This window comes from Elephas maximus, chromosome 19, assembly GCF_024166365.1.
Source record: "Elephas maximus indicus isolate mEleMax1 chromosome 19, mEleMax1 primary haplotype, whole genome shotgun sequence".
In the NCBI taxonomy this organism is placed as follows: Eukaryota; Metazoa; Chordata; class Mammalia; order Proboscidea; family Elephantidae; genus Elephas; species Elephas maximus.
In genome coordinates this window covers 12654517-12663854 of record NC_064837.1, presented here as the reverse complement: position 1 = coordinate 12663854, position 9338 = coordinate 12654517, and the positions used below count along the sequence as shown (strand labels likewise).

Below are 9338 nucleotides of genomic sequence, written 5' to 3'. Positions count from 1 at the left end.
CATGATTACATCCCAGTGCTACGAGCTGGGACTTTCATATAGACAAAACCCTTATAGGAAACGAGGCAACGTTCTAGCAAGGGCCCGGATAGCTCAGTCGGTAGAGCATCAGACTTTTAATCTGAGGGTCCAGGGTTCAAGTCCCTGTTCGGGCGTCAGGTTTTTTCCTGTTTAAAAAAAAGCTTCTTTTTTTTTTTTTTAACGCATTGTACTCTTTCTAATGAAACAATGGAAAAGAAAGGCAAAAATATTATTGCTTGACTTTAAAATTAAGTGCTATTAAGTACGGCAGAGTTTTAGTTTTGAGAAGGTGGAAAGAATCGACATGGAGGGAAAATTTTAGAGCAGTATATTTCCGAGCCATACATGAGATTTTAAATCTTCTAGTAGCCACATTAAGAAGAATGAAGGAAAAAAAAAAGCGGAATTAATATTAGTAATATATTTTATTTAATCCAATGTTTCCAAAATGCTATTATTCAACATGTAATCGATGTTTAAAAAATTAATAGAAATGTTTTTCATAGTAAGTCTTTTAAATGCAGTGTGTATCTTACACTGAACGGAACATCTCGACTCAAATTTCAGGTGCTCAACAGCCACCGTATCGGACGGAGCCTCCGTTTCTTTCTGTGAATCGTAGGCCGAGGAGACGCACAGAGTAGGAAGTCCTATAATGTATGTAAACGCGGAAGGCCATCTAGGCGGCAGGTTCCATGGTGTAATGGTTAGCACTCTGGACTCTGAATCCAGCGATCCGAGTTCAAATCTCGGTGGAACCTTAGCTTTTTGACTGTATTTCTTTGCTTCATACTAAGATACTCTTTTGACATGAGAGAATCTGAAAAAAAAAAAACAAACTAGGACACTATTCTTTGAGCTTTTCAAACTGGGTAAATGGAGCCCCTAGTACACCATCAGGACAAGAGAACATATTTACGTGGGGTTCAGTTATGAAGAAGTGGAAGTTACCACGGTATCTTGGAGAGGGTAGACAGCGCGCAGATCGCTACTAGTGGGGTCCCTCATAAAATAAGAAATTTCCCGGGGAACTTTCACGAATAGAGACGGTGTACACTCAAGAAAAACTCTGGTCTGGCAGCGGTGGGATTCGAACCCACGCCTCCGAAGAGACTGGAGCCTAAATCCAGCGCCTTAGACCGCTCGGCCACGCTACCTGCGTGAAGACGCAGTATTCCCGTTGTCCTCCTAAGAGACTAAAGGGGAAAGGCGGTGTGGGTTATCGCATAAAGTTGACCAGTTTCCTCTTTCCCACGCTTTTCAAACCCGGAATGGACAACCATCGAGACTCCCCACTTTGGAGCAGCGAATGGCAGAGAATATAAACTAGAAAAAAACAGACGCAAAAATATACCAAAAAAAAAAGTTTATTTTGACGGGCGAGGCCACATCTGGGAATGGGGTGCGCCTGGGCTGGGAGCACAGCCCAATCGGGCAACCGGAGCTCCGCATTAGCTCACTCACTTCCACCCATGCGCGTCCGCACTCACAGCTGGCTCACGTGCTTTGCGCCGGGTACCTCTCCTGGACTGGCCTCTGCGTCTACACCTCGCCTTCCCCTGCCAGGTCCAAACCACGCGCTCCCCTATGCCCCGCCCAATTACCTCACGCCCACCCCCGCCCCCACCCCACCCCCCGCCCTTTTCCTGTTCTAGTACCGGTAAGGCGCAGGACGACGCCGCTCGCTAGGTGGCTCTGTGGCGCAATGGATAGCGCATTGGACTTCTAGAGACGAAAAGAGCAATTCAAAGGTTGTGGGTTCGAATCCCACCAGAGTCGGTTTTATTTTGCTTGTTTTCCTTTCCTTTTTATCCGATTTTCTCTCAAAGGCTCCTGTATCTCCTCTCCTTCCTACCCTATCTTAGCGTTTTTCCACCTGTTGCAACCTCAGTCTCCACTCCGCTCTCTACTTACCTGTCTGCCCTGGAGCTTGGGCCAAGAAGAGCAAGACGGGATGGGGGACAGAGAGGGAGGGAAAGTGGGCGTGGACGCCGAGATAAAGGCAGGCCCCAGGCTCGGGGACACACCGGGATTCAATAACCACTTTATTCCATGCACTAGGGACTTAGGGAAGGGGCTGAGACTGGGCCGGGGTCAGAGAGGGTACAATCCTAGACGGAGGAGGAGGGCAGGGAAAAGGGACAGGAACCAGGGAAATATATATTTATATAGATACTCTAATATAGACCACAATCTCACCCGCACGCTGTGCCCGCGCGCCCCGCTGCCCTCCCCAACACCTCCTCGCCCGGACGCCCGGGTCCCTCTGCTGCCCTCGGGCTGGAGTCTCTACCCCACCCCAGCCCCCGCCCTTACTCCCCCAAAACTCAGGGCCAAGGTCTCCAGAAAGCGGACGGCGGGAGCGGCGGGGCCTTGGGCGCCCCGTCTTGTCTATTAGGCGGCGGTGGAGGCGGCAGCAGTCCGGTGAGGGGCGCCGGCGCGCCGGGATTCCCGGCGTGGGGGGAGCAGGGGGGCGGGGACCAGGCGCAGCGCGGACTAGGGGGACCCTGGTGCACTGGGGGGCGCTGGTGCAGCGCGGGGCCAGGGGCCGGGGCGGCGGGGTCCAGCGATGGGCGCGGTGCCGGGGGCCTGAGATCGACCGGCTCCGGCCGGGGCGGCTTGGGGCGCAGGTAGCCGTGCAGCGCGGAGAAGAGCTGGGCGCGGGCGGCCGGGCTGGCTTCGTGCGCGAAGGCCGCCAGGCGGAGCAGGCACTCGCGGAAGCCGGACAAGTAGCAGCTGGCGAGCGCCTCGGCGTCCTGGGCTGGGGACCGGGGGAACCCTGGAGCCGCGGCGGCGGGCGCGGCCGGCGGGAGGATGGGTGGGCAAGGCGGGGGCCCAGCACGGGGGAGGGAAGGGGCAGGACGCAGAGATACAGAAGCCGGACAGGCGCACAGAGACAGGCAGGCAGGTGGACGGACAGAGGGAGATGAGGGAGACAGAGACAGACACGCGCGGCTGTTATTAACCTGCCTCGGAGCAGAGCCTGCCGCTCCCCAAGCCCACCGTTCCCCGCAGGGCCCGCCCCCATGTCCCCGGCCCCGGCGTCCGTGAGTCCCCCGCCCCCCGCCGCTGCCCCACCCCGGCGCTGTACCCGGGGGCTCCACCCGGCTGCGCTCCCTCAAGTAGCCCACGGCGAACTCCAGTATCTCCGCCTTCTCCAGCTTCGGGTTCCGGAGGTTCTACAGACGGGAGGGGAGGGCGCAGAGACAGAGAGGGGTGGGGAGAGAGGGGAAGTGGCAGGGGGAAGAAGGGAGGGGCGGATGCGGGAGCTCCGGGTGCCCCCGATCGCGTCTGCTCGCGGCCCGCAGAACGAGGCGCCACGGAATACGGATAGGAGATGACCACGAATGGCCCTAGCCCACCCTGAGACGAAGCTGACCCGAGGGGATGCAACCAACCCACAGTGCGGAGACCGGGATTTGAAACAGCGAGCCCAGGGAGTGAACTTGGCCAACCCCGCCGGAATGAAGCTGACTGCTCTGGGGTGGGAAGAGGGGAGGGGAAAATTACAGAGCCAAAGGGTGAAACCGACCCAGGCGTGAAGCTTCCAGACCCGAGGGGTGTCAGTGCAGTTTGCGTTCTGAGAGCGAGAGGGGCTCTGGGATGGGGTTCCAAGGACGGGACTTGGGTCAGGATGCCTTGAGGCCAGGGTCTCCAATCCCCCGTGAGAAGCCCTGAGATTCGAGGACCGGATGCCTGGGGGGCCGGGGCCGGCGGAGGAACTGACCTGGTCCCGGGTCCGCTCCAGCAGCAGCAGCCTCAGCTCTTCCAGGCTGCGGTTGATGCGGTCCCGGCGCCGCTTCTCCACAAGCGGCTTTAGCATCTGCGACCAGCGGGAAGGGGACAGCGGGTCCACCGGACCAAGGCTCAGCGCAGTGGCAAGGCGTCGGCATCCCGTCGCTGGGAGAGCCCCCCTCCTCCCCATCCCCAAGACCCAGGGAGCTTGGGGCCCAGCCCAGCGGTTCCCCTTCCGCTCCCCCTCCCAACGGCCCTAGGGTCAGTTTCTGTAGCTCGCCTCCTCTCTCCCGGGTCGTCTGCATTCTCCTCTCTCCGTCTCGTCCTCCCTCCTCCCCTCTGTGTCTCTCCTTCTCCTGCTCCTCTTTTATCTCTATGTTTCCGTCTTGTGCAGTCTCTCTCTGTCTCAGTGGAGAACTCTGGGGACCTGCTTTGCACCCAGGCAAGTGCGCCACGCGGTGCCGGACCCAGAGCTGGCGGCCCTGAGTAGAAAAGGAGATACCCAGCGCGGCCGCGCCTCCTCTTCCCCCTCTAACCGGTCTGTGCGGTCATTCATCTCCACTGGTTCTCCTAAAATCTTCCACCCAGTCCCGGGCCTCAGGGATCAATGCCCCCGGGTCTTCCCTACCAGCAGGGCTTGGGCCAGGTCTGGCTCACTGCCCGCGTGGAAAACCAAACCAAACCCGTCGCCGTCGGGTGGATTCCGTTTCATGGCCGGTGTGGAGTGAGCGCCTATTCTCTCCGCTTCCCTCCCCCCCAACCCTCATTGCTTGGCTCCGTCCTCCTCTGGAGTATTTTACTCCAACTCCGGCCCCCTCCCGCTCCCTCCAGGTCGCGGAGTGTCGACCCCCCATTACCCAAGTCTCCAGACCCCTGCTTCTGCGGCCCATAGGTCCTGCTCTGTCCTCTCCCCTTCCTCATATTTCGCAGCTTCTTCCCCAGTCCTGGCTCCTCGGGTCTCCCTGGCACCTCTCCCACTCCAGGCTGGCGTCCGCAGCCTCTTCCCTGATCCACGGTCTCAGGGCATGGGTCTCCAAACCGTCCCGGGACCTCTGCACCCTCCCTCCCTCCCGCCTCTCACCTTGGAGCCGTCCCTATTCTCGGCTCGATCCCGTGTGACCATGGCTCCTCCGGACCCCGGTGTGGACGGGGTCCCCGCTCGCCCTGAGCCTTATATCCCGCAGGCGCCCGGGTCCGGAGGGTAGGACCCGGGCCCCGCCCCCTTCGGCACCCGCATCCCACCCGGCGGTGCCCGGACAGGAGTCTCCCGGAAAGGGGAGGAGTGGGAGGGGGAGGGGAAATAGCGGAACTGACCCCAGGCTGGGCCTGGGAGTGTGGGAAATGTGGGCGAATGGGGTACCGGCTGGTTTAAGGACCGTAAGACTGTATAATAAGGCGGGACCCAGCTGAAGGGAGGAGGCTATTAGGGGGAAAGGAAGGAATTTCGAGTGGTTTGGAGGACAAAACTCAACTTCAGGATGAAGTGCAGCAGAGTCCAGAGTCCGAGTTGCCCCAGAATTGCAGCTTTCTTGAGGAAGTCACTGTACTCCCACTGACCCTGAAACAGAATTAGCACCCCCATAAAAAAATCCCATATCTTCCCCCAATTCTGCTTCCTACTCGGACCAGGGAGCAACTCGAGTGCAGGGTGGGTCCGCCTGACTCAACTGGGGCGCTGCCTGGAGGTGGAGGGGGCCTCTGTTCTAAGTCAGGTATACTCAGTTCCCCCAACATCTGCGTGTTCACTGTGCCCGCAGGGCCCTGGTCTAGACTTGGACAGTTCCTGCTGAGATATGCATGGGAGGCCAACTTCGTTCCTGAGTTAGTGAAAAAGACCACGTGTCATCAAGTAGTTATTATAGAGGCAGAGTGAAGCTGTTGCCCCTGAAAAAGGGTTTTCCTGAGGGGATGGCTGGACCTTGTCACAGGAGAGGGGAGAAACTTCAAGGAAGAGGAACCTAGGCCTTGAAGCCTGAGTAGGAGATGGAGATATCGTTCCATTTAGAAATATTTGGCTCAGAACTAATTCTATACTCAGGGGTATGGCTGCCAGGACGCCTCAAAAGAGCGCATGCCTTTCTCGCTTCTGGGAATCCCTCATGGCCACAAGGGAGCTGGAAACAGGTCATTTTCCTAAAGGGACAAGAAAGCAACCGGCACCCACTTCAAACCAAGAGTAGGACCCTTCTGCAGAGGATGAATCAGAGCGTTGTAATGCGACAGCAAGAGGGCCAAGGACAAAGACACGGAGAGACAGGGTTACAGAGGGAGACAGAAGTTAGCTCCTGAGCCAGAGTAGGGTGGGGCTTCCTGCAGCCCTCCCAGAGCCCCTCCACACCGTGGTTCTTTTGTGGAGCCTGCCTCGCCAAAGCCGGGGGCCGGAGGGGCACAGATCTTGGGGAGGGGGACTCCCATTTGGAATCAAGGCTCCCAGCATTCCCCACCTCCCCCCACCTTGGCCAAATGGGAGCGCAGATGTGTGGCCCCAGAAGCCCCCGCCGCCCCCCTCCTTGGGAACCTGAGCTCGGGCTGAATTTTTCTCACCTGCACTCGAGGCTTGGGGCCCCAGTCTGTTCGCACCCGGGTGTGGGGCCGCCCCTGGCCATATGGGGCAGGTTTATGGCCAGGCGGCCGGATCCGGGAGGGAGGAAAAATGGCCTGGCGCTCCACCCACGTCAACCAGTAGGCCACTTGCCTGAGCACCCAGCCTACACCGCTCCTCCGGCCACCGCCGGCGCATCCTCTCACAGGCTTGGGTATAGCCAACGAAAACTCAATCCCCGAGTGCATTGGTGGTTCAGTGGTAGAATTCTCGCCTGCCACGCGGGAGGCCCGGGTTCGATTCCCGGCCAATGCATCACGTAATTTTTCCTTTTTTCTCCCGTAAACATCCAATAATAAATTTGATGGTGTTCCTAAAAAGTGTCTTTGTTTAATATTTCTACCAAATATTAATATTTGGGTTTAACTTTGATTGCATCGCAGAGTTTGAGGCAATCTATTCCCTGATTCCGTACTTCCTCACACTCCCCTCCTCCCAGCGTGGGAGTCCTACTGCCTCGACACCCCCCTCCGCCCCCGGCCCCGCACCTCCACAGGCGTGACCCTGAGAAAGGACAGGGAGCGCCGGTCCCTGCCCCGGGGGGCCTCAGGGCCCTGCGCGGGGGCGGGGCGAGGTCTTAGGTCCCCAGCTCTTCTTTCCATTTCTCTTCCTCCCTCTCATTGTTGATTCTCTCTGACGCGCGCTTTCTTTTTCCGTGTCCCTTGGGCTCCACCTTTTTGTCTCGCCGCTTATCCCTGTCTCTGAGTGTCTCCTGGCGTCTCTGTGCCTCTCTGGACCTCTCACGTTCTCTCCGGGTCTCCCCGAGTCTCGACCCCTTGAGTGTCTCCCGGTCTCTAGTTGTCTCCCCGCGTCTCTGTCTCAGGGCCGCTCCGGGTCTTCGAGGCTCCTCTCCGGGTCCCCGAGTCTCTCGTCGTCTCTCCAGGTCTCTGGCGGACTCCGGGACTCTGCGCTCCCACGCTCCGGCCGTCCGCTGGGAAGCTCGCTCACACCTCCAGGGCCCTGACACCTCCCCGCGCCGCCCCTTCCCGGCCGCTTTGATCCCGCACGCGTCGGGCCCGCGGGCGGCCGGGCGCACGGGCCAGCTGTGGCGGCCACTTGTGAGCGGGGGCGGAGCGGCCCCGGGCCCCCGGGCGCGCGGCGCGGGCCTTCCGCCCCCTCCGGCGCTCCGCCTCCCTCCGCGCCCCTCTCCCGGCGCCGTCTCGGCCGCGCGGGCTTCTGGGCCGAGGCCTCGGGGTCGCTGAGGCCGGGCCTCGGCCTGGCCTCTCGCGCTCTCTCCCTCTGGAGCTCGCCCTGGGTCTGGGTCTCTGTCTCTGGTTTCTGTCTCCTGTCTCTTTCAGTTTATCTGTTTCATCTGAACCCGGGTCTGGATTTCTGGATGGTCCCCAACTCTAAGCCTTGACAGTGGAAACTAAAACAATCTGGGCATTTCTGTGTCTGTGTGCACAAGTTTTCGCCTGAGTATTTCTTCGCTCCTGTCTGCTAAGTACTATTAGGCATTGGAGCTACAGTGAGCCGGGTTATTCTGAAATTTAGTGAGGGAGACAGAAAACAACTACGAAACCAGAAAATAATATAATTTCGGATGATTATAAGGCTTTGGGGGAGGGGGAAACGGACATGACAATAGAAGCAATGACTTGACAATGACTTCAGAAGGAAGTGCTACTTACTCTGGTTGGTCATAGAATGTCTCTACAAAGGTGATATTTGAGCCCAGCTTTAATAACCTGTAGGGTCGCTATGAGTCGGAATGGACTTGACAGCAACCGCTTGGTTTTTTTATTTTAATGACAAGGGGCCAGTCATGAGAAAGGGTGTTCCAGGCAAAAGGGCCAAGAGGTACAAAGGCTCTGAGTCAGGAAAGGGCTTCACAGGTGGGAGCTTAGAGAAAGAGCACCCATGTACCTCGAGGGCACTGTAGCTACCTAGTGAAGTTGAAAGGTGGCAGAGATAAGGCTGGAGAGGCAGACATGGCCCATCACACAGGGTCTTGCAGGCTACTGAAGGAGTTTGCATATTAGTTCAAGTGTGATGGAAAGCCAGTGAAGGGTCTTGACCAGGAAAGTTATGTTCTCTGACTTATGTTTTTAAAAAAACCACTTCGGCTGCTCAGTGGAGAATGGAAGCAGGGAGATCATTTGAGCAACTAAAGCAATCTGCTAGGTAAGACATGATGGTAGTTTGTACTGAAGTGGTGACAGCAGAGAAGAAAAGTGAAAGGATTGCTTCTAGGTTTTTGGCTTGGGTAAATAAGTGGATGGTGGTGTCTTTTACTGAGATGGGAAACACTGAGGGAGGATGAGCTTTGGGGAGAGAAATCAAGAATTATACTTTAGTTGTTTTAGTTGAGATGCCCCTCTATAGAAATGGCATGGGGCTGGCATCTGACCTCCTCTAACTTCACAAGAGGGAAAGAGAAGCAAGATCAACAGCCCAAAGCTGATTCATATGAAGCAGAGGTCAAACATACTTCCACCCTCCAGCCTTTTTACCAATTTTGACACCAACTGTCCCCCCACAGCACTCTCTACTTCTCTGCTGTGTTCAATAACTCATTGCAGTGGCCACACGGAACTCACAGACAATACGGTATTTGTTAGGGAAGTAACAGGTTATAATTCAGGAACAGAAACTACTCAGAATACAGATCTTTGGTCAGGACAGCTTCTTCTCAACCTTACCCACAAGCACACCTTTCCCTGGTCCTCAGCCTCTGGGCCCCTTGGTCTCTACCCTCCTTGGGCAAGTGTTTCAAAGCTCTTTTGCTCCGCCAATAACTGCCCAGAGGCACCCTACTCTGCCAGCAAGCCTCCTACCCAAAGGTGCTCTACTTTCTCACTCTGTGGGCCAGGAAACCCCCTGTACCACCTCCTGCCAGGCTCCTGGTTCTGCTGCCTCTGCTGCTGCTTCTCACTATCTCTTGCCGTCTGTGGTGTTACAGCTCTTTCTCTCTCTGTCTCCTAGGTCTAGGAGGTTGTCAGTGCAGGGATCCCGTGTCCAAAGGACACACTCCACTCCT

General features: G+C 57.1%; 1 protein-coding gene and 5 non-coding genes across 9 annotated transcripts; 4 read left to right on the top strand and 2 right to left on the bottom strand.

Annotated features, from left to right (window-relative positions):
* The first annotated feature begins 82 nt into the window (after positions 1-82).
* Positions 83-155, top strand: TRNAK-UUU (transfer RNA lysine (anticodon UUU)). Its single transcript has one exon. It is a non-coding gene; the product is annotated as a tRNA-Lys (tRNA).
* A 555-nt stretch (positions 156-710) lies between these two features.
* TRNAQ-CUG (transfer RNA glutamine (anticodon CUG)) lies at positions 711-782 on the top strand. The gene has a single exon. It is a non-coding gene; the product is annotated as a tRNA-Gln (tRNA).
* A 314-nt stretch (positions 783-1096) lies between these two features.
* Positions 1097-1178, bottom strand: TRNAL-UAG (transfer RNA leucine (anticodon UAG)). The gene has a single exon. It is a non-coding gene; the product is annotated as a tRNA-Leu (tRNA).
* Positions 1179-1672: 494 nt separating this feature from the next.
* On the bottom strand, positions 1673-7466 carry HES7 (hes family bHLH transcription factor 7). Of its 4 annotated transcripts, none has more exons than XM_049861170.1 (5): positions 6301-7466; positions 4838-5314; positions 3749-3844; positions 3113-3200; positions 1673-2800 (listed from the first exon to the last, which is right to left on the bottom strand). In XM_049861170.1, the coding sequence occupies exons 2-5, from the start codon at positions 4877-4879 to the stop codon at positions 2349-2351; spliced, it is 678 nt and encodes a 225-aa protein (XP_049717127.1). In that variant the 5' UTR covers positions 4880-5314; positions 6301-7466; the 3' UTR covers positions 1673-2348. The 4 variants fall into 4 exon arrangements, with proteins under 4 accessions (XP_049717127.1, XP_049717129.1, XP_049717128.1 ...); XM_049861172.1 differs by lacking the exon at positions 6301-7466 and adding an exon at positions 4037-4238 and having other exon boundaries at positions 4838-4884; XM_049861171.1 differs by lacking the exons at positions 4838-5314; positions 6301-7466 and adding an exon at positions 4037-4800.
* Positions 1713-1800, top strand: TRNAR-UCU (transfer RNA arginine (anticodon UCU)). The gene is given in 2 exon segments: positions 1713-1749; positions 1765-1800. It is a non-coding gene; the product is annotated as a tRNA-Arg (tRNA).
* Positions 6543-6613, top strand: TRNAG-GCC (transfer RNA glycine (anticodon GCC)). The gene has a single exon. It is a non-coding gene; the product is annotated as a tRNA-Gly (tRNA).
* Positions 7467-9338: the final 1872 nt, after the last annotated feature.